Source organism: Balaenoptera acutorostrata, chromosome 14 (genome assembly GCF_949987535.1).
Source record: "Balaenoptera acutorostrata chromosome 14, mBalAcu1.1, whole genome shotgun sequence".
NCBI classification, from domain to species: Eukaryota; Metazoa; Chordata; class Mammalia; order Artiodactyla; family Balaenopteridae; genus Balaenoptera; species Balaenoptera acutorostrata.
The window spans coordinates 69313379-69337510 of NC_080077.1; the positions used below are offsets into that span (position 1 = coordinate 69313379).

The 24132-nt window shown below is 43.0% G+C and overlaps 1 protein-coding gene across 1 annotated transcript in view; it reads left to right on the plus strand.

The window, feature by feature from the left end:
• The window catches only part of MDN1 (midasin AAA ATPase 1), a 158912-nt gene that overhangs the window by 128782 nt on the left and 5998 nt on the right, over positions 1-24132 (plus strand). The window contains exons 81-97 of the mRNA XM_007195955.2: positions 550-702; positions 879-1048; positions 1794-1955; positions 4767-4904; positions 7664-7805; positions 9088-9263; positions 9699-9848; positions 10585-10732; positions 13709-14025; positions 14254-14424; positions 15971-16072; positions 17019-17214; positions 18719-18889; positions 20536-20699; positions 21421-21510; positions 22814-22929; positions 23560-23734. Coding sequence (XP_007196017.2) covers positions 550-702; positions 879-1048; positions 1794-1955; positions 4767-4904; positions 7664-7805; positions 9088-9263; positions 9699-9848; positions 10585-10732; positions 13709-14025; positions 14254-14424; positions 15971-16072; positions 17019-17214; positions 18719-18889; positions 20536-20699; positions 21421-21510; positions 22814-22929; positions 23560-23734 — 2741 coding nt within the window. The remainder of the gene's footprint in view (positions 1-549; positions 703-878; positions 1049-1793; positions 1956-4766; positions 4905-7663; positions 7806-9087; positions 9264-9698; positions 9849-10584; positions 10733-13708; positions 14026-14253; positions 14425-15970; positions 16073-17018; positions 17215-18718; positions 18890-20535; positions 20700-21420; positions 21511-22813; positions 22930-23559; positions 23735-24132) is intronic.

Here is a 24132-nt window from a genome sequence, read left to right on the forward strand (position 1 = left end):
GCGTAGGAACGACATCTTATAGATTTAAGTCCAGATTGTCCTAAAGACACATTGTGTTTTGTTCTAGACGTATCTGTCCAGGGTTCCAAGGCAGGGAAGTATGGTTGGAACACATAGCTCTTAACTTTTGTTTGAGAATCTTGCCTCTGGATTGCCATCACGTTGCGTACTTTATAGCACATGAGTAAGTAGACAGCACAGGCTCACTGGCTGTTTCAGAAAGTTCTTCCTTAGACTGGAAAGCTGCTGGCTAATGATCGGACTAAGTTGGTGTTCATATATTCCATCTTAGCTATTTTCATATTTTTGGCATTCTTTTAGCAAAATTGTTTTAATACAAGACAATAACCTTATAGGTTTACCTAGGCCGGGAATGTGTCTCTTTCTTCTTTGTACCCAGCACAGCTTGACAGTGGCTCAACCATAACAGGTGTTTACAAGGTGGCTGTTTGTTAAAATGACAAATGAGGATTGTTAATGATTTCCAGAGGCACTGAAACAAATGACTGAGTTTTTAAAAATTTGTTCTGCACCATGTTACTTTACTAGGAAACCAAATGCTGGATGAAGGGTTTGTGGAGGATTTTTCAGAGCAAATGGAAACTGCCATCCGGGCCATCCTTTGTGCCATCCAGAACTTAGCAGAAAGAAATAATAAAAAAACAGAGGAGAACACTCACCAAACAAGACCACAAGAAGATGGTATGTCTGAAATCAGGAAAATTCTAGTTTCTTACTTGATTTAATTTTTATTTTGATGATCTATTTTTGTGGCTCAATATTTAAGACCAGATGTTGGAAATGATTATTGGATGAATGGAGATGAAAAGAGTTTGTTTTCTGTTATTTACCATGTCATTCTTTTCCGTGAATGAAAGAGGCAGCAGGCTTTGAGAGACTGCAGTCAGGACATCTAACAAAACTCTTAGAGGATGACTTCTGGGCCGATGTGAGCACTTTGCATGTGCAGAAGATAATTTCCGCTGTCTCTGAGCTCTTGGAGAGGCTGAAATCGTCTGGCGAGGATGGCACAGCCGCGAAGCACACGGTAACCAGTGGTTCCTTACAGGCTTCTTGCTGTCCAGGTGGGCTGAGCAGAGGCAGAGGGGGTTTCACCTCGCTCCGTGTGGTGGTCCCAAAGCAGGCCTCCTTGGCAAAATCACTAGGTATCTCTTGATGTCTTTATACATGTGTAAACCTCACTGACAAACTTTGGAAAGCTTAGGGCTTGCTGGCTAAGGATTACAGTTGTAAGACGCATAGGTGCAAATATGCTGCCGATCCAGAATATCCATTATCTTGGGGTTCTTTCACATCCTGATCACATATTCCTGGGTATTTGGTGTTAATGGTGGACGTTGCCGCCATAACTAAGGCTTAATGGCCGTACTATGCAAACACCTGTCCCTTCACAATAAGCCAGAAGAGGATGACGTTATCTCCATAAGTCCAGAGAAGCAACTTATTTTTGAGGACTTGTGTGTTATTCTGTAGTATCGCCTCCAGTGCCAACTTTGATTCCCAATAGAATTTGTATATAAACATATTTTTTAAACACCAGACAACCTTGTTAACTAACTGAGACTTAAGTGACTAAGAATTTAAAGTGTAGTGTTGTGAGGGTTTGTGTAAACAAGGAAGAGATCTCAGCAGGTGTTATGTACATGTGTGTAAATAAAATGTACCATTAGTGACCTTTACTACATTCACAAGGTGGTACAACCACCGTCACTGCCTAGTCGCCCCAGAGGAGACCTGGTGTGAGCAGCCCTTCTGATCTGTTTTGCCCCCAGTTCTTCGCCCAGTCCTGCCGCTTGTTGGTGCGCCTGGTGCCCATGCTCTCCAGGTACTCTGACCTCGTCCTCTTCTTCCTGACCGTGTCTTTGGCAACTCACCGCAGCACTGCAAAGCTGCTCTCTGTGCTTGCCCAGATCTTTACGGAGCTTGCCCAGAAGGTAAGGACTGTTTACGTGGAGTACCATGGGGAAGCAGGTACCCATGTATTCCATACCCATTAGTGTTTGGTTTGATGGGATTTTATTTTGGGCCTTCACAAATAGCAGGAGGTGATTTGCTCTCTCCGTGGATTTTTTTTTAATATATATATATTTTTATATGTTTTTGTAGGTGGAAAGCATTCTCTCAAAGATATTAAGACAATTACAAAATACAATTTTTTTTCCCTTGGCTGCGCAGCTTTTGGGATCTTAGTTCCGTGACCAGGGATTGAACCCAGGCCCTCGGCAGTGAAGCGCGGAGTTCTAACCACTGGACCACCAGGGAATTCCCACTCTCCCTGTGGATTTTTTACCGCGTTGTCAGGCCTCCTTTTACTAAGCCTTTTTCCACTAAAGGTTTGGAACCTGCAGGTCCCTCACTGGGGAGCTCCCTAGGCTCCAGAGTCTGTCTAAAGGCTGCTGCTTTCTGTTCACACCTTTCTTTCCTGGTCTCCAATTTGAAATCTTCTTCTGATAACTCTGAGCTGGACTTGTAGGACAGATGAATCCTTAAGGCTGTTAAGTTTTCGGTCGTTTATACTGACGCATGCTGAAATGGTAACGGGGCTCTTAATGTTAGGAGGGGCGTCTTTAATAGGGAAGTCATTCATTCATTCAGCCATGTACCCAGTGCTGTGAAAATCACTGAAGTTTTAGAGATTGTAGACCCTACCCTTGGAATTCAGGAGCAGCAGTCAGAACTAACAGGCCCAGCCTGGCGTGGTAAGTCCAGTCACAAGGGTATCCGGTTCTGGGACTCAGAGTGAGCGAGTGACTTAGCCTCAGTTTCCTCATTTTACAAATGAGATTTGCATTTTTGTGAGAATCACCTTAACTAAGTATATAGTTTTTTGTTTTTGTTTTTGTTTTTTTTGTCCCTAGTATTTTAAGATCTTTTCTGAATCGAAGTATAGTATAGGTGAGATGCACTTGAGGAAGATAGGAACTTACAAACTGAAGGTGAGGTCTAGGCTTCTTGTAAACAGTCAAGAGTTTTTAGTTCTGAGTATCTGGAATACTGGAAATGGTTAAAAAAAAAAAATGGGAGCAAGCCTGTGCCTTGTATCTAGAGGATAAATACGTACATTTGTTGAGTAATGGATAAATGAACGCCTCTCAGATTTGCCCCCTCTATCTGATAGGCACTGAGCCAGTCTTACATCCCATCACTTCTTGGAGGAAACACTGCCTGTAGAAGACAGTGGCAGGACAGTGTATGTTGAGGGTGCCCTGAGATTTGGGTTAGCTACGTTTGTCCACTTGCACCATTTCTCTTGTCTGACAAGTTCTAGAATGACTGTGGGCTGTCAGACCTGTGTGTGTTTAGGGGTAGCAGTGTAGGGTAGAAGTGGTTTTGATGAAAGCAAAGTGTTGGGAGCTCAGTGGCTGTCCCAGCTGCAGCCGCTGTAGTAACGTGACCTGCAGAAGGACATCCTGAATCTCCTTCCTTTATGGTTGATTCTGCCTGCCTCTAAACATATTTCTTTAAAATAGTGTATCTCACTGTCTTAACCAAAATGTATTTTTCAATCGACTTTCTAAGAATACATGTCCTGAAGGTGAGTTTGCCTTTCCATTCATTTAAATGTCCGAATTGTGTTCCTATCCTCTCTGAGGAGTGCTGAGGGAACTTGAAAGTAGGTTAGACACAGTGCTAAGATAATAGATTTAGGGGAATTCCCTGGTGGTCCAGGACTCCGAGCTTCCACTGCAGTGGGGACACAGGTTCAATCCCTGGTCGGGGAACTAAGATCCCACGTGCTACATGGTGAGGCCAAAAAAAAAAAAAGATAATAGATCTTGGTTGTGATTAAAGCACTTGATCCATAGGAAGCTAGTTCTGTGTAACTAAGTCACAATCAGTGTTTGCTGGTCTTGGAACTTGGTCTTGTTAGTTGACAGCTTATTTGTAGTACATGCTCATCCTTAGATTGGCAAATATCTTGATAGCTTGTACTTTCTCTGATAAAATTTCTGATTGAGAGCCATGATTTTCTTTTTTTTCTGTTCACTTTTGTCCCACACACTAGTAGTTGATACTTGGTTTTGGGCTATTTTCTGACATGAAATACAGTTTTATTAACTCTTCACAAGTCTTGCTGTGTCTGACCTTGTTCTTAACTCTAGACCCCATGCCATGCTGGGTGCCAGGGTGCCAGGTGCCTTGGCAGCAGACAGCCCAGGCCAGATACAGCACGTTCCCTGAGAGTGACAGATTTACTTCAAGAGCTGAAGGGGAAGGCATGTTTGTTTGTACTGTAGTTAACATGACTTTATGTGAGGAGCATCACACAAAATTTTCTTCAATGAAAGGAAATGAAATCTCTCACTTGTAGCATCTGCTTTCAAGTTGCTGTTTCTCCGGGGTTACATGTCTTCTCTCTTCCCTTTCAGGCTTACTAATTTGAGAAGTAAAGAAGGACAAAACCCCTTTGGGATTTAGACACTGAGAGTTTCTGTGCCGCACCCTGCCCCATAATTTGTTCCTTAAATACCGTCCTAATGTATACCTCATTCAGATTTTTCTCTTGGCAAATGACAAATTACTACACGCCAGAGGCCTCCACAAAGTCTCAAAACCCTGATGTCAAGCTTTGAAACTGCATAATAACTGTTGTCACCAACAAAAGTCTACTGTACTTCAGATTTAAAATACTGAGCTAGAAAAGAATTAATCATTTATTTACAGTATTTTCTCCTGCAGCAGGACTGGAAATCCCTTCTTTGTTGCTTTTTTTTTACCTACCTTTCACTCTTTTTATTTTTGAGGGATTTTGCTTGCCCAAAGAATTTATGGAAGATTCAGCGGGAGAGGGAGCGACTGAGTTCCATGACTACGAGGGAGGTGGGATTGGAGAAGGCGAGGGTGTGAAGGATGTGAGTGACCAGATAGAAAATGAAGAACAGGTATGTTTTCACAGGCATGAAATATGTATATAGTTTACAGAAGCTCACTCCTTTTTCACTATTTAAATTACACATATAAATGGTTTTTCTACTAGGTTAATGGTTTTCAAACTGTGATCTAGGCACCTAAGAATACTGGAGCTTAGGGAGTGGATGTAAATCAAAAGCTTAAAGACCACAGAAAGGAACTTTTGCAGCATAGTCATTGGTTGTAGCTATAATTTGGGAGGGAAATGATTTAAACATTTTTTATTTTAAATGGGAAAACTTTTGCTGATGACTTTTAAGAGAGCATTTTTGGTAGTGGTTCATTTAGGGATAAAAAGCTTGACTATTTTAAGTGATAATTGCATTAAACAACAATGCCAGTGTTTTGCTGTTAATAGGTTTTATCGTTATATGTCTTTAAAACATGGTGAAATTTTAAAAATCTATATCCTTTTTTATTTGGAATCAAGAATGCTTTTGAAATATTTAGATGCTTTGGACTAAGATTGTTGTGTTGCTTTTTTAAATTCCAATCTCATTTGGGAGTGTTTTTTTAAACACACTACTTTTATTTGGATTAATCAACCGTGACTTGAAGAAAGAAGAGGTAGTGGAATTACTTTTTATCACTTACATTCTAAATTTAGAGCACTGCATAAATTTCTATTTAAGGTATGGTTATACTTATTAAAAATAAAGGAACAAACCAATCCAAGCTTCCTCTCTTCCTTTGAAGGGAAAATTGGAAAGAAATAAAAAAAAACAAAAGAGTAATGCTAGCGTTTATGTGGCATAGCTCTCATGTACATTATGTGTGTGGATATATATACACAGGTAACATACACATTATTGTTATTTTGGCCTTTTTCCGTATTTCTCAAATTTAACTTAATTAGCACATAGTACTTTGTTAATGGAAAAATAAAGGAAAAAGTAAACCTAACAGAAAAGTACAAATCCAATGTAAAAAACATTAAGTGGGATAGAAAGCTATCAGAACAATTTGGCAGTAGCTAATAAATTTTAAATTGTGTGTGTTCTTTGACCTAGGAATTCCATGTTTTCTTGTACAAATGCTAATAAGGGTCCAAGATAATAAGTATGTGTATAAGGGTGTGTGTTTATACAAGGATGCTCACTACAGCATTATTTATACTGGTGAAAATTGTGAATTATTTAAATTATGATACTATTAATGCAGAGCAATACTATAATTAAACACAATGAGATAGGTTTATAAGTATCAACATGGAAATATATCTAGGAGACATTTTTTAACATAAATAAAAAAGCAGATGGCAAAACAGTTTGTCAAGCATAATCCCTTTTTGTTGAAAAAGATACGGGAGGCTGGTATTGGTATACCCCATCTATATTTCTGAGTATCTGTTGGTGTGCTTATGGATAAAAGTATGTGCCAGAACATCACCAGTGGTAATTTCTTTGGGAGTTTTGGAGGATGGTGGTGCCGGAGGAACTTACTCTTTCTGTTTTGCTTAGAAATTTTTAAATGAGATTTTATTACTTTTTTTTTCTTTTTTTAAATGTTTACTTTTTTAAAAATTAATTAATTAATTAATTTATTTATTTATTGGCTGTGTTGGGTCTTCATTTCTGTGCAAAGGCCTTCTCTAGTTGCGGCGAGCGGGGGCCACTCTTCATCGCAATGCGCGGGCCTCTCACTGCCGCGGCCTCTCTTTTTGCGGAGCACAGGCTCCAGAAGCGCAGGCTCAGTAGCTGTGGCTCATGGGCCCAGTTGCTCCGCGGCATGTGGGATCTTCCCAGACCAGGGCTCGAACCCGTGTCCCCCGCATTGGCAGGCAGATTCTCAACCACTGCACCACCAGGGAAGCCCCAGAGATTTTATTACTTTTGTATCTCAAAAAAAGAACTTTAAAAATTCAGCTATAATGAAACAGATAACAATGTGAATCTTTTGCCCCAAGTAAAATGTAGATTATGTAGGAATATACAGTTTAAGGAAAAGTGAAGAAAATTACATTCACTGGCGAGGGATAAATTAGGAGTTTGGGATTAACAGACACACACTACTGTATATAAAATAGGTAAACAACAAGGACCGACTGTATACCACAGGGAACTATATTAAATATCTTGTAATAACCTATAATGGAAAACAATCTGAAAACGTGTGTGTGTATGTGTATATATAACTGAATCACTTTGCTGTACACCCAAAACTAACACAAAATTGTAAATCAACTATACTTCAATAAAAAAATAAAAAGGAAAGTAGTAGGGGGAAAAATTACAGTCACAGTTGGGTATGAGAGATCAAAGTGACAAAACAGACATTAAATTTATGGGCAATATAATAAGACTGATGAATTTTCTTTTACCCTACAGAGAATGCATAGTCTTTTTTAATATATATGGATTAAAAAAAAAATTAAGGGAAATTCCCTGGCAGTCCAGTGGTTAGGACTCTGTGCTTCCACTGCAGGTGGCCCAGGTTCAATCCCTGGTCAGGAGACTAAGATCCCACAAGCTGCACGGCTTGGCAAAAAAACAAACAAACGATTCTCATGGAGAAAACCTCAACAAAATTCTATATTCTCTAACAAAAAATGTAATCAAACGGGAAATTAATTACAGAAATGTTAAAGCAAGTCACAAATTATGTGTATTTTCTCTCCCCAGAGATAATTTTATATCATTAATCTTGGCATTTATATTTTCTATTTAGAGCTGAATAAACATTAGTAATGTTACAGTGTGCATTTATGTTTCTATAATGCTTTTTGATATAGGCAGAAGATACATTTCAGAAGGGTCAAGAAAAGGATAAAGAGGATCCTGACTCAAAATCAGACATTAAGGGCGAGGATAATGCCATTGAGATGTCAGAAGACTTTGATGGGAAAATGCATGACGGGGAGCTTGAAGAACAAGGTTTGAGATTATCTGTCACTTCATTCTTATTCTTGAAAAATAAATATTTTATACAGGAAATTACATGTTTCCAATAAGGAGCCTATTACACTCTTTTGGAACAAGTTGGTTACTCTGCATAACTGCAGGTGGAAACATCAGTATATATGCCTGTGCCATCCCCACCTCCAGTCAGAAGTCTCTAGTCCATGTTGGAGATTCTGCTCTGAGTAAGCGGAGACGCTGACTCTGGTGCTCTGGCTGCCTCGTGTGCCGGATCAGTGACTGCGTAGCGTCCTTCAGGGAAATCCAGAAGAGCAAGGAGATGATCCCTAGCAGAGCTTGGCTCTCGGCTCAAGTTAAATTGTTCTGGGGAGGTTTTTTTTAATATATATTTTTTTCTAAGTACAAAATTAGTAGATATTTGTTGTAGATGATTTGGAACAAAAATGCAGAAACCAAATCGATACTCTTTAGGCCTGCCACCCAAATCACTTAATTAATTTTGGGTTATTTCCATTTCTTGCATGTATATATATAGACGCAGAGACCATAAGTGGTTCTATAGTCTGCTTTTTTCATTTAACTTATGAACATTACATGTCATTGAAAATTATTTGATAATAAGATTTCTTACAGCACATTATCATCTGTCGTGTTTGAACCACAATTCAACTATTGCCCTCAATTTCTGTCCAAAGCTTAATTTGAAATACAGTGTCTTACTTTAAGTGAATGCCTTGCAGAAATGATACCTGACCTCAGAGTAGAAGAATGTATGCATGCCTAAGTAGCGTTTAAGGGTATAACCTTTGTCAAAGTACACCTTGAACGAAGACAAAGGCAAGAAAATTCTGGTTAATTGAGCTAGACACATGATTTGACTGACATGTTGGGTAAAATCATTGACATAGAGTATGTTGGAGATGGGGAGGAACCTTGGAAATTTCATAGTCCAGCCTCATCATTTCCCAGGTAAGAAACCAAAACCCAGTGAGGTTGCTGAAGTCCCATAATGAACATTCTCCCAGCACCAGAACTAGACATCCTGACAGCTGTTCCACCACCCTCCTTACAGTCCGTCGACATAACACATCACAGACCTCCTTCTTCCTCCAAACAGTCTGCAAAACACAGTAGGACTGCTTCAGGAGATCTAAAGCATCTCCTCTAGGGTGTTCTGTAGAAACAGGCAGTAAATCCCAGGTAGGAGCCTTGCCCGGCCCTTGCCTCTCCTACATACACAGGAACAGATCAATTTGGGTATCTGCCGAACTAAGCTCAGCGCCTTCTTCCCTTTCAGAAGAGGATGATGAGAAATCAGATAGTGAGGGTGGAGACCTGGATAAACAGATGGGCGATCTGAATGGTGAGGAAGCTGACAAACTAGATGAGAGGCTTTGGGGTGATGACGACGGTGAGGAAGATGAGGAGGAAGAAGACAGTAAGACTGAAGAAACAGGACCAGGAATGGATGAGGTAATTAAAAGATTCCCTCCATCACATAGTCCCTAGGTTGAGAGGAGGCAGTCTTCCTCCCAAATACCACTCGCTGCTGTTCACTGCTCGTCCTTTTCTGTCTTGGTTTTTCTTCTTCTTTTTCTTCCATCTCTGTTTCTTCTTTTTCCTCTGCTATCTAGGTTATCGATTGTCTTCACGGCTAAAAGAGTAGCCTGACCAGCACGTTCACGAGAACTCCCCACCCCCGCTATTCACACACCTGCCCTCACTGCTGCCATCCGGGCAGACCTGCACGTTCCCTCCAGGATGACATATGCCCTGTCGGCTGGATGTTTCCATGGGGTTGGCCCAATATGTGTCTAAGAGCTGCATTAGGTAGGGTCAACTTATGTGAAAGCAGTTTTTCAGATTGAGAGCGAGGATTTTTGTGTTTTTTCTTCCTCTGATATTTAGGAAGATCCTGAACTTGTTGCTAAAGATGACAACTTGGATGCTGGGAAGTCAAACAGAGATAAAACCCAGCAAGATAAGAAGGGAGAAAAGGAAGAAGCAGAAGCTGATGATGGGCAAGGCCAAGATAAAATTAATGAACAAATAGACGAGGTAATGAGGATTCAAAACCAACCTGCTCTCCTGACTCAAGGCCACGCCACTGCAGCGCACAGCTCCTGGGGTGTCTCAGGACATTTTTTTCCTGCTTATCATTTGTTTTCCCATTGCCTCATAAGGGAATGTGTAACAGAGCCTCTTAACCGGACATAAAATATCTAACTATTGGTTACCGATGAGGTGGTCTTCATGCTGTTTGGACTCATGCTGTAGTTTGGAAGCTAAAACCTGTGGTCCTTTTCTATATTTCTTCCCATAAACTTCCGTGTCCTCTTTGAGATGAAGTAACGCAGCACCTCTTATCAGTGGAGAATGTGCACTGAAAGTGAAACTTGAAATTCCAACATGAAAATTCAAAAAATATTGGTAAAATTCTAATGTGTGCTGGTAATTTTGGGGAAGAGACATTGTATTCTCTCAGCATAACTACAGTTGACCCTTGAGCAATGTAGGCGTTGGGGGCACTGACCATCTGCAGGGTTGGAAATCTTTGTGTAACTTTACAGCTGGCCCTCTACATCCGCGGGTCCCACCAGCCACGGATCTGTGTGGCACTGTAGCACGTATTTATTGAAAAAAACGTGCATAAGTGGTCCATGTAAGTGGACCCACACAGTTCAGACCTTTGTTGTTCAAGAGTCAGCTGTGCTTTGAGCTGATTATATGTGAATGCTACACTTTTTAAAAGTTCATTTTTATTTTTTCTTCCTATTCTCTCCGTTGTCCAAAGAGGGAATATGATGAGAACGAGGTGGACCCTTACCATGGCAATCAGGAAAAGCTGCCCGAACCTGAGGCCTTGGACCTTCCAGATGACTTGAACCTAGACAGTGAAGACAAGGATGGTGATGGGGACACAGACCACGAAGACGGAGAAGGTGTGTCTTTCGAAACCTAAAGAGCCCGTTGGAAGTCATTGAAACTGAGCAGTAACTGATTTCTCTTCAGGCCAGTGTCATGGCCAGGTCATTATCGTGTCTGGTCAGCACAATTCCAGTTTGATAAAATTCCTCGCTTTTTCTTTGTTGTGTTTCTCCTCTAGGTAGACCTAAAGCTTGTAAACCAGCAGGTCTCTGTCACTCCTGTCATCTCCTGTCCTGTGTTTCAGTGCTGCTGTCCCCGGTGGTGCTGTCACACACAGTTCCATCGCCCCACAGTGTCACCATGTGCCCCGTCTCATGGGTTGGTGTAAACACCGTGCAGTCCGGGTAGAGCCAGGCCTCGCAGGGAGCCCAGTCACGGCTTTCCTGGGAAAGTTGTTGATTGTTGTGCGTATGTTGTGTGTTTAGTCTGAAATATGAAATCCTCATGGGGAGTGAAATGGAATAATCCCAAAAGAAATCACTTGGCATGGCAGTACTCTAGCGCCTCTGTCACCCACTCTTCAATCCGAGTGTGAGTCCTTAGGGGTGCTGCCTAGCATCGGAAGCTTGTGCACGCGGTGCCGCTGAGATAGCCCCCATCGTGGTGGGTAGCCGCTGAGATAGCCCCCATCGTGGCGGGTAGCCGCTGAGATAGCCCCCATCGTGGCGGGTAGCCGCTGAGATAGCCCCCATCGTGGCGGGTAGCCGCTGAGATAGCCCCCATCGTGGCGGGTAGCCGCTGAGATAGCCCCCATCGTGGCGGGTAGCCGCTGAGATAGCCCCCATCGTGGCGGGTAGCCGCTGAGATAGCCCCCATCGTGGCGGGTAGCCGCTGAGATAGCCCCCATCGTGGCGGGTAGCCGCTGAGATAGCCCCCATCGTGGCGGGTAGCCGCTGAGATAGCCCCCATCGTGGCGGGTAGCCGCTGAGATAGCCCCCATCGTGGTGGGTAGCCGCTGAGATAGCCCCCATCGTGGTGGGTAGCCGCTGAGATAGCCCCCATCGTGGTGGGTAGCCGCTGAGATAGCCCCCATCGTGGTGGGTAACCAGACGAAAGGTGGCGCCAGCCAAGCTCTGCTTCTTAGTGAATCAGTTGTATACGTAGAAAGCTACTAAAAACACTGTATTGGAAAAAAAAAGAGCAGGTTACAAAAGAATTAATGAGAGGTACCATTTAGGTGAAAATTTAATGTAAGAACCAGTACTATATATTGTGGATGGATACATCAAATGTATGAACACACAGAAAGGAATAATATACAGTAACTTCAGGTTATGAGCTCTGAGGAAGTAGGAAGGGCAAAGGCATCCAGAATCCAGACAGCTGTGTCCAGAACCATTTATTTCTTAAAAACAAGTGACAAGTTTGATACATTTGTGGCAACACGTTAACATCTGTTAAATCTAGGAGGTGAGTATATGGCTCATAAATTTAAATGCATTTCTCACGTTTAAGGTATTTGGTAATTTGTGCTTAGAACAGTCTTCGCTCTGTGAATATCTAGTTTACTTTTTTTTTAATAAATATTTTTATTTTTTGGCTGTGTTGGGCCTTTGTTGCTGTGCGTGGGCTTTCTCTGGTTGCGGTGAGCAGGGGCTACTCTTCGTTGCGCTGCACAGGCTTCTCATTGCGGTGGCTTCTCTTGTTGCGGAGCACGGGCTCTAGGCACGTGGACTTCAGGAGTTGTGGCACGTGGGCTCAGTAGTTATGGCTCGCGGGCTCTGTAGTTGTGGCTCGCGGGCTCTAGAGCGCAGGCTCAGTCGTTGTGGTGCACGGGCTTAGTTGCTCTGCGGCATGTGGGATCTTCCCGGACCAGGGCTCGAACCCATGTCCCCTGCATTGGCAGGTGGATTCTTAACCACTGCGCCACCCGGGAAGCCCTCTAGTTTACTTTTTAAATGTAGTATAAGCTGCTGCTTCTAAGGCAGTTCCATTAACTTACAATTTTGGAATCTTACTTCAACCTTAAATTCAACAACCAAGCATAAAATTAAAATCCACTGAGAATCTAATAAGCCATTTGCCCTAGAAAAATATCCAGGCTTGTTTTAAGCTACTGTGTACATAAACTAAGAAGCAATTACTATTAAAAATTTTTTTTAAAGTTTTATACAGTTCTTTCCATTTACAGTTACTACAGAACATTGGCTCTATTCCCCATGTTGTATAATACATCCTTGAGCCTGTCTTACACCTGATAGTTTGTACCTCCCACTCTCCCACCCCCAACACACACACACACACACACACACACACACACACACACACTGGTAACCACTAGTTCTCTCTGTGAGTCTGAAGAAGCAATTATTTCAAAGAATTATTTGCTAACAAAATAACTGATTTCTGAAGTGCCCAAAGTATAGAAAAGCTCTTTTAAATAAACAAAATGTTTAAATAAGATTGTTCCCATTTGAATATATGTTGTATTTTCTGTATATGGTAAAGAATGATGTCTACCAATTATTCCCAGTGATAATTGAAAATTAGACTGGCATTTCCTATCTGTTCTAAAATATTCCTATTGTTGTGGTGGCTTTTAGGATTTTTCAGTGGATTACTTATTCTTTAATGAAATGCACCATCTAAACAGTTGTATGCAATATGTAAGTACGGTTAAGAGCAGACGTAGGCAAAATTTTTCTGTGAAGGGTCGGTCAGATAATAAACATACAGTCTTTGCAGGTCATAAGCTGCAACAGAGTCGCAAATACTCAGTTCTGCTCTTATAGTGTGAAAGTAGCCGTAGGTAATACAGAATGGATGGAGTAAAGACATAGGTAAACGGTTGGTGCAGCTGTGTTCCTATAAAACTTTTGGAGAAATTTGCAGAAATATATGGATGGCCAGATTTGGCCCAAGGACCATAGTTTGCCAACTCCTGGTTCGAGAATAATAATAAGACACTTGTGTAACTATATCCCATCTTAAGAAATCACATTGTTTGGTTTTTAAATTCTGTGTTCCTTCTTTTGGTTTCATCTGTCCAGAAGAGAATCCTTTGGAAATTAAAGAGAAACCAATGGATACTGTAGAAGCAGGTCAGGAAGCCGAAGACATAAACGAAGAGACTGAGGCTGACCAGAATGAAGGTCAGGGTCAGCACGAGCCTGAGGGAGGCTCCAGTGAAGAGGACCAGGAGGAGGGGGAGGAAGAGATGGACACAGGAGCTGACGACCAAGACAAGGATGTTGCCCAGCATCCTGAAGAGAACACAGAGGAGGAGCAGCAGTCTTTGGAGGACGAGGACGCCAGTGAGGAAAGTGCAGAGAAGGACGTCCCTGTTGACCAAGGTCTCCAGCCTCAGGTATCATGGCGGGTCTGGCTTGTCTTCGATTAAAAATAATGATGATGAGAAAAAATTACCTTCTTCCCACTGGAATCTCTCTTAGGCTACTTTGCCAAGCAGCTTTATGTTTCTGTTTAAGACCCGCTTTGGCTGATCCCCTCCCTGCAGACTCCCCTTGGTGAGGGGGGCCCCCTACCTCATCTTCTTCCTCCAGAGCAGTTAATGCTGTGTTTGATTTCCCTGCAGATGCAGGAAAAAGAAGAAGAAGGGGAGAACCCTGACATGGAGCAGCAGGTGCCAGAGGCTACGGAGAGGAAAGAGCACGACTCCTGCGGGCAGACGGGCTTGGAGAGCGTGCAGAGCGAGCAGGCCGTGGAGCTGGCGGGGGCCGCGCCCGAGAAGGAGCAGGGGAAGGAGGTGACGGGCCCTCTCTGCCTCGCCAGCTGCCCCTTGGGAGGGCCTCTTCTCCCTGTCCGAAACCATGTTCTATTGAGCAGTAGTTGGTTCGTGTGTGATGTTTTTTTGTGGTTGACATCTAAAATATCATCTCCTGTTCATTAAGAAAGTGGTCGTACACCTATTTTTATATGCCTCCTGGAACAAATCCCAGAATACTTTTACACACTTTAGTTAAGTGATGTGCATAATGAGAAAAAGTTATTAGAGTGTAGTTCTCTGTGGGAGAATCAAGTTCAAATTATATTTTAGAAAGCTCCTAAGGAAAGAAGGGTTGAATTGAGACTTCATGCAGTGGTATGGCTCTAGTATCTAGTAGTGCTTCCCTTTTCCTTGCTGTTCACCAGGCTTCTAAACATTTTAATTTCAAATGGAAAGTACCTCTTCATTCCTTGACATAGGGTGATGTGTCTTTTGTGGCCCAGTTGGGGCACTGGCAGCCTGGAAGGAGCCCTGGAAGTTGGAGGGCCTGCTACTCAGAGGTTTCTCTGGACAACTCCCTTGGCCTCTCTGCACCCCTGCTTTCTCAGCAATAATTACAACGGTTTATATTTCTCATCCCCCTTCCAAGCCATTTACTGAGCACCCATTAGGCGCTGAGCATTTCATTACTTTAGCAAGTCTTCATAGTGGCCCTGTAAGATAGATATTATTGTTCTTTGTATGTTCTCCATTTTAGTTTTTATTTTTTAAGAAGAACATTTTTATTTATTTTTGGCTGCGTTGGGTCTTCGTTGCTGTGCACAGGCTTTCTCTAGTTGTGGCGAGCAGGGGCTACTCTTCATTGTGTGTGTGCTTCTCATTGCAGTGGCTTCTCTTGTTGTGGCTCACAGGCCTCAGTAGTTGTGGCTCTTGGGCTCTAGAGCGCAGGCTCAGTAGTTGTGGCGCACAGGCTTAATTGCTCTGTGGCATGTGGGATCTTCCCGGACCAGGGCTTGAACCCTTGTCCCCTGCATTGGCAGGTGGATTCTTAACCACTGAGCCACCAGGGAAGTCCTATGTTCTCCATTTTATATCTGAGTTAAATAAGCCCCAGTAACGTTAAATGACAATCTCCAGAGTACCCAGCTGGTTGGTGATGAAGCCTGGTTTCAAATCGAAGTCTGTCCCGCCTTCAAAGTAAGCCATTACCTCCTGTAGACAAGGAACTAATGAAGTCCTGCAAGAGGGTAACAGACTCAGGTCTAGATGCTCTCGTTTCTGCCCACAGGCCAAGCCTTAGTCATGGGTGAGTTCCAGAGCAGACAGGCAGGTATGGTCACAGTTGTCCCTTGGGGTCCAAGAAGGATTTATTCCAAGACCCCCCTGGATACCCAAATCCGAGGCTGCTCAAGTCCCTTATGTAAACTGGCGCAGTGCAGTGGGCCCTCCGTGTCCCCGGATATGGAGTGCCAACTGCATGTGACTGTGAGATGAGAATGGTGAGAGGAGTTGTGCACAGTGCAGTTGATAACCAGATGCTTGCACAGCTTCCTCCACCTCATTCTTTGTGGCTTGGATTTCACAGGAACACGGCAATGGAGCTGCGGATGCAAACCAGGCAGAAGGCCATGAATCCAACTTCATCGCCCGGTTGGCCTCTCAGAAAAACACCAGGAAAAACACACAGGTCTCTATCACTCTTCACCTAAACTTAGGTGAAGGCTGCATGTAAAATGATGTGCTAAATGTAATGGTTTTAAAAAAAAAACACCAAATTCCCAGCCTTTGCTGTCTCACCATGGTGTCAGCCTTGGCGAGCAGACCAGGACTGTGGGGTTTTCCCAGCTGGGGCTTGTTCCCTGTGTGGGGACAGACACACACACATGTGCACACGCGCGCACGCACACACCCTTATCCTGTTCAGTTCTCATGGAGCCTAAAAACCAGCTGTTGTGTTGTTGCCGAAGACTAACCAGTCTCACTCTGTTCACTGTCCATTCTCTGTTGTGTTTTATTTTTAAATTTTTTAAAATTTAATTTAATTTGTTTATTTATTTCGGCTGCACTGCATGGCTTGCGGGATCTTATTTCCCCAACCAGGGACTGAACCCGGGCCCCAGCAGTGAAAGCGACGAGTCCTAACCACTGGACTGGCAGGGAATTCCCTCTTTTGTGTTTTAAAAATAAGGTTTTTTAAAATGGGGTATTATTCATGCATGTGATACAAAATTAGTAGATAGAAACCAATCCCCTAAAAAGCTTCCATTTTATTCCTGTCTTCAAGCCACCCAAGGGACTATCCTCAGAGCATATTGGTGCTGCCAGTCTTGTCTTCTTTCTAAGAGACTTTCTGCATATGTAGTATATATGTATGGATGTTTGTGTGTGTGCACCTCCCTGTGTGAGAGTGTTTCTTTGCCTCTTTGCCTTTATTTCAGGTATAGAAGTATATCATAGAGGTTGCTCTGTGTATGTATTTAGAGATCTTCCTATTAACAGCTTCACTGAAATCCACTTGTGTATGGTACACCTAATTAACTTAATCAGCCCCCTGAGGATAAACATTATGATTATTTTTACTCTTTTTGCCATTACAGACAAGGTTCTGATGAATTTCCTCATATTTCCCGCAGAGTTTTAAGAGGAAACCTGGGCAGGCCGACAACGAACGCTCCATGGGTGACCACAACGAGCGTGTGCACAAGAGGCTGAGGACTGTGGACACGGACAGCCACACCGAGCAGGGCCCGGCCCAGGCCCAGGCAGACGACGCGGAAGCATTTGAGCACATTAAACAGGGTAGCGAGCCCTATGATGTACAGACCTACGGTACGACGCAGGGAAGGCTTCTCCTTTGCTCGCTGAGCTCTGTGAGCGCTTATGCTGTGTGCCCGCCAGGTGTTCTTAAAAGTCATCTTAGGAGGGAGGGGAAATGGCTTTTTAAACTAGTTTTCTTCTAATAAGAACTGTGCAGAAATACAATTTGTTTTTGATATAAAGGTATCTGTAGCCAAGTGCAGGGTTTCAGTGCTCAGGGTTCTGGGTCTAGTGTAAGCCTTTTAAATATCTTTGGTAATGGTTGGCCGTATCCAAACCCAGCACTGATCTCAGGGATTCTGAGTAGTGGACATTTCTTCATAATCACCAGGCAATGGTAGGAGCTGTGAACTTGAAATATGTGTTTCAAGAAAGGAGAGAGGACTTCCCTGGTTGGCACAGTACTTCCCTGGTTGGCACAGTGGTTGAGAATCTGCCTGCCAACGCAGGGGCACGGGTTCAAGGCCTGGTCCGGGAAGATCCCACATGCCGCGGAGCAACTAAGCCTGTGCACCACAACTACTGAGCCTGTGCTTTAGAGCCCGTGAGGCACAACTACTGAAGCCCACGCGCCTAGAGCCTGTGCTCCACAATAAGGGAAGCCACCACAATGAGAAGCACATGCACCGTTACAAAGAGTAGTCCCCGCTCACCACAACTAGAGAAAGCCCGCATGCAGCAATGAAGACCCAACACAGCCATAAATAAATAAACAAACAAGGAGAAAAAAGATCTCAGCACAGAAAGGGAGTAGTCAGTCATCACTCAGTCTCCGCTTCAAGTTCTCTTGGTAACTTTTCATTGTTTCATTCCTAATATGTAAGCTGGTGTTAATAATATGTACTGTGAGGATGGTACAAAAAGACTGCTCTGCTGTGGATTACTCTTTCCTCTCCCTGTCCCCACTTTTAAGAAAAATGAAGCAATACCAGTGATGGCTGCCACGCATGGAGCTTTTACCTTGTGCCCAGCACCCTTCTGAGCCTTTGCGGCATGATGATGGAGTTCCTCTAACAGTCTTTACGAGCTAGGATTTCTCCATTTTATAGATCAGCACACTGAGGCTGAAGATGTTTAAGAACTTGTCCAAGATCATGATGCTGGGATTCCCGTGCTGATCTTTCTGTGCCCCGTGTTGTTATACTTTATCACTACAGTTTTTCCACCCATAACTTGGCAATGAGGATAATTCCATTAGCTGCTCTGAGTCATGTGCCTGGCATGTTTATTCTGGTTCAATCTCTGGTCATAGCAATAAAAACCCAGCTAAACATTCAACTCTGTGGTCACATGTATAGTTACACTATATCCTTGAAGCTTCTGGCCGGGGGGCGGGAGGGGGGCGTGTTAAGTACTTACATCAGTAGGTCACAGACAAGCCAAGTACTGTGTCCAAGCCACATAACCAGTCAGTGGCAGGATCTTGGAAACTACGAATGACCAAAAGCACACCCACTCGTGATGACTTTGTTCTGCAAAGAGCTAACCTTTTCATGTGTGTGCACTTTGTTGGCAGATGTGGCTAGCACGGAGCAGCAGCAATCTGCAAAGGACTCCAACAAGGCTCCGGAGGAGGAGGAGATCGAGGATACCTCCATGGACGCGGAGGAACCCGAGGAGCTCAGAGCAGTAGACACAGAGCAGCTGAAGCCAGAGGAGGTCGCATCGGGAAGCACAGCCGGGCCAGGTGAGTCCTGCAGTGAATACACCCTCCTGCCTAAGCTCTCGGACTCAGAGAAGCCATTTCTCTGGTACTGTAGTCGCGTTCGGTCAGTTCTTTCCCCATCCTAACCCATGGCTTAGATATTCATTTGCCCATAATAATTCCCCTATACATATTTCATTTGGGAGTAGGAAGGTGGAAAATGTTACAGGACGCTGTCCTTCACGGAGACCCTTGAAACTTGAGTTTCAGACAAAATCCCAGCAGTCTTTTTTATTTCTTTATTTTATTTATTTTTAAAATGTATTTATTTATTTATGTCTGTGTTGGGTCTTCATTGCTGTGCATGCGCTTTCTCTAGTTGCAGTGAGTGGGGGCTACTCTTTCGTTGTGGTGCACGGGCTTCTCTTGTTGCGGAGCACAGGCTCTAGAGCGCAGGCTCAGTAGTTGTGGCACACAGGCTTAGTTGCTCCGTGGCATGTGGGGTCTTCCCAGACCAGGGCTCGAACCCTTGTCCCCTGCATTGGCAGGCGGATTCTTAACCACTGCACCACCAGCGAAGCCCAACCCAGCAGTCTTTTTTAAATATGTAGAAGAAAACAGAATAGTACACATACTCCAGTATGACCAGAAGATATATTCTTTTTTTTTCTTTCTTTTTTTATTATTTATTTATTTGGTTGCACCGGGTCTTAGTTGTGGCAGGTGGGCTCCTTAGTTGCGGCTCACCAGCTCCTTAGTTGTGGCACGCATCTGGGATCGAGTTCCCTGACCAGGGATCGAACCCGGGCCCCCTGCATTGGGAACGCGGAGTATTATCCACTGTGCCACCAAGGAAGTCCCCCAGAAGATATATTCTTGATTATTAGAGAAACAATATTTTAAATTATATGAAAATATACTATATTTAAACATTTTATTTAAAGAAATGTTTAAAGAAATAGAATAGGGGAAATGCATGTGAGAAGGTAACAAAACTTCTTACATACAGTTCCATTTTATAGCTGACCAAGTGCTATTACAAGGCTGTTTTGTTTTTTTTTTAAATTCATTCAACACATGAAAAAATAGCTTTATCAGCAATGGTATAAGTGCTAATTCAAAAGAACTTGCTAAATTCAAAAACTTTTCCTTCTGCGTTCGTCTTCTCAGGGGTGTTAGAACTGCTGACTGCCCGGCTGTTACAGGACAGTGGGAACGGCGCAGCTCTGTGATTAGACCTTCCTAGATCCAAATCCAGACTTTCTCTTACTTACTTACTTTATAGGTTGAGGCAAATTATTTGTTTTCTTTGTCTCAGCTTCCTCATTTATAAAATGGAGCTATGATGTTATTTTAGTTTTTGGTTCTGTCAGAGTTCTGCATGCACATAGTTTATTTATTTATTTGCATGAACATAGTCTAATGGATCACACGGTTCTATGAGGCTTGTCAGAGTTGAACAGTCTCCCCCCACTTCCGCCTCCCAGAACAGCCACCTTCCATATCAGGGTGGGGAGAGGGGGAGGTTAAGGGAGTGAGAATTGGCAGACTGTCTCAGAGAGAAAGGACACGTGGAGCCGAGGTGTTAATGTGCCGGGGAGTGAATGAGTGAAGTCTGAGTAATTGTTAGGATTGACACGTGACTGTGAAGGCTGAGTCTTCATGTTGACATTATGGTGTGAGAACAGGCTTTGAAGAGATGGAGATGGAGACCCAAACTGTTAACACAGAGGAAGACCAAGACCCCAGGACAGACACATCCCACAGGGAGACAGAGAATGAGAAACCAGAGAGAAGCCGAGATTCGACCATTCATACAGCCCATCAGTACCTTGTGGACACGATTTTCCAGGTACTAAAACTTTCACAAATTACTACTTCAATAAGTTGACAAAACAAAATTATAAGTTGCTTTTAAACAACTTAAGACATGTTTGTCTTAAGAACTTTATATAACATCTGGTTGTTTTGGGGTATCATATCCTTATCAGTCTTTTAAGGAGTACTGTCGGTACGACATGTGTTCTCTGAGCAGATAACACACTTCTAACGGTTAATCCCAGGGTCACCGTGGATGGTCTGTGTCCTGACCTCGCCACGATGGTGGGTCTTGTCCTCAGACCTCTGGCTCTCACATCTACTCCTCTCACATCCACCAGCCTTGTGTGAGGAGCCTGCAGGACAGTTAAGTTTATGTTGGTTAAGTAGTAAGAATCGTTGACTTAATGCCTGCATTTAGGAAGAGCCAATTAACTGAGTTGTTTTCCCTGATTCTTTGACTTAATGATAGTCTAGATTAATTAAAGAATATTTCCATTATTGATATCTTCCTGGGTATTTTGTTTGTTTTACTGGGATGGATTTATTAAATGTTAAAATTTCCTTTATCCATTTTGCCTCTACATAATGGGAAGGAGAAGAAGAATGGTTGTCTGGCGTCTTAATTGTGCCATTAAATTTGCTCAAGTTTTGCATCTCAGGGGGAGTTCGTACTGCAGGGAAGAAGGCAACCAGGTCTAGTGAGTTGGTGATTCCAACCTGGGTCTCCTCTATCCGTGGCTTTTCCCTCTTAGCCCTTCTTAAAAGATGTCAATGAACTAAGACAGGAGCTGGAGAGACAGCTGGAAACATGGCAGCCACACGAATCTGGAACCCCAGAAGAAGTAAGTCACTGGTCTCTTTATAAAATATCTTGACTTTTGTTTTTTAAGATACAGGAAACTTAATAGGTTCTTAACTCCAATTACCTTGGTCAAAGCGACCGAGTATATGGAGAATATCATTATAATTCTGAAGCCTACATCTATCCATTGTTTTCTGCCTGCTTTGCCACTAGATCTGTAGCTTAATTAAAACAGAGAGAAACTGGTGTGTTTAATTCTTTAACTTCCATTGGTCAGTCTGTAATGGATGTAATAGATGTGACAGTGGTTGAAACATGGGGCAAAAGCCTATACTGTGTCACTCTCTGAATAGGCCACCTGGAACATTGCCAGCTGATACAATATGGCAGTGTAGATTAACCAGATGTTTCCTTTTCAATGACCTTGCATCCTAAATTTACTAAATACACATATTTTAATTTTGTATCTTTTATCATTATTCTCACCACATGTATGTATTGACTGCTCTGCCATAACTGGCAAAAAAAAAACTAACCATGGAGCTTTGTATTCAGGAAATAAGCACACTGCTGAGTGTTACTTGAGAGGTTTGCACTCGTCACTTTTGTTTTTGAAACATGAGCCTGAGAGACCATGATTAAGTGGCTGGATCTCCTGGCACCAAAATTACCCATCACAGCTCCCTCTCCACGTGAAGGGTACACATTATATACTCCTCATAGGTGATGTGAATAAGGGATTGATTTGGTCATGAATTCCAATATTTTATTACCTTACTTTCTCATTGGAACTGCGAGTTGTGGCTTTGGCGGAAGAGGAGACATTTTTTTTAAATTTATTATTTTTAATTTATTATTTTTATTTTTTAAAAATTTTATTTAATTTTGGCTGCATTGGGTCTCCATTGCTGGGCGCGGGCTTTCTCTAGTTGCAGCGAGCAGGGGCTACTCTTTCTTGCAGTGCGCAGGCTTCTCATTGTGGTGGCTTCTCTTGTTGCGGAGCATGGGCTCTAGGTGCGCGGGCTTCAGTAGTTGTGGCTCGCGGGCTCTAGAGCGCAGGCTCAGTAGTTGTGGCTCACGGGCTTAGTTGCTCCGTGGCATGTGGGATCTTCCCGGACCAGGGTTTGAACCCGTGTCCCCAGCACTGGCAGGCGGACTCTTAACCACTGCACCACCAGGGAAGCCCAGGAGGAGACATTTTAAACCAGGTGAATCAGAGAGCAGCTTGACAAGAGAAGCAGGTTGTTTTCTACTGCTTTGCTTCAGGCCTTCATCTTGCTGTAATGACTTTGGTTGGCTCCAGCCTTCTAAGGGTAACTTACATGTTGTTGCTGTTGTCACAGGAGAAGGCAGCAGTGGAGATGTGGCAGAGTTACCTGCTCTTAACTGCACCTCTTTCACAACAGCTGTGTGAACAGCTTCGTCTCATATTAGAGCCTACCCAGGCCGCCAAGCTGAAGTAAGTCTTCTCCATTGGATGCACTCATGGTGCCCTGGAAAGATGGCAGTGTCACCTTTTCTGCTGAGCTTAGCACGTAACAGCTATGGTGCTGGCGTCTAGGTTGCCACTTCTGCTGCACAGGCTCTAGTATGGCGTTCCTTACCTCGTTGCCATTTTATCATCTCTGCCACAGAAGTTTCTGTGAAGTTCAGTATGAATGCACTTTCTGTGACTAGTTAATTAATACCTGATGGGAAAATTGGCTGAGCCTTGGGTGTGTGTGCTGCTCACCTTCTACATGTTGGGTCACTCACTTGCTGCATGCATCACTCACCTAGATCTTTCCAAAGATGTGTCCAGAAGCATAGTTTCAGAACACAAAAGAGAATCCAAGACTTAATATTCAATGCAAACATGTTTTTTCTTTTTAAAAAGTGTTTTAAATTTTCTAAAAGGACCTAATTATTCTTGCCACATACATATCCAGTTTTTCTGGCTGCTGATCAAGAAGATCCCAGCCCTTAATAATCTCAATGGACAGTAACACTTCATTGTGCCAGGTTACTGGTTATTTGGTATAACTGGTTATAAGTTATTATTACTGTGATTTTATCCTTAATCTTGCTCCTGTTTGGTTAAATTTAACAGAGGAGACTATCGAACTGGGAAGCGACTGAACATGCGGAAGGTCATTCCATACATTGCCAGTCAGTTTCGGAAAGACAAGATTTGGCTTCGAAGGACCAAGCCCAGTAAACGCCAGTATCAGATTTGTTTGGCTGTCGATGACTCTTCTAGCATGTTAGACAACCATACCAAACAGGTAAGGAGGAGAAGTGTAGTGGCAGTTTGATGGGCCACCTGAATGTTTTAAATATGTTCTGGCTAAAAAACACTTTGAAATACTAGTTAGTTTGTTCTGAGAATATGAGACCATATTTGAGAAGATCTAAGATTTAAAAAGAGTTCAAAGGGGCAATTTCAGGACGTCTCAAAAAATTTTGGTGTCCTACTGCTGTAGGTCGTTTAGATTGTTGTGTTTCTTAGCCTTGCCGTGCTATTGTCTAGTTGCAGAGTAAGTAAATTTGTCAGTGTTTACTTTCCACAGAATGAATGTACTATATTCTTTAAGACCATGCACAACGTAATATCTGAATATCCCTGATTTTTTAAGAAGATGTCTTCAGTACACGTTTCTTTACGTCTGTGTAGAGTTAGTGT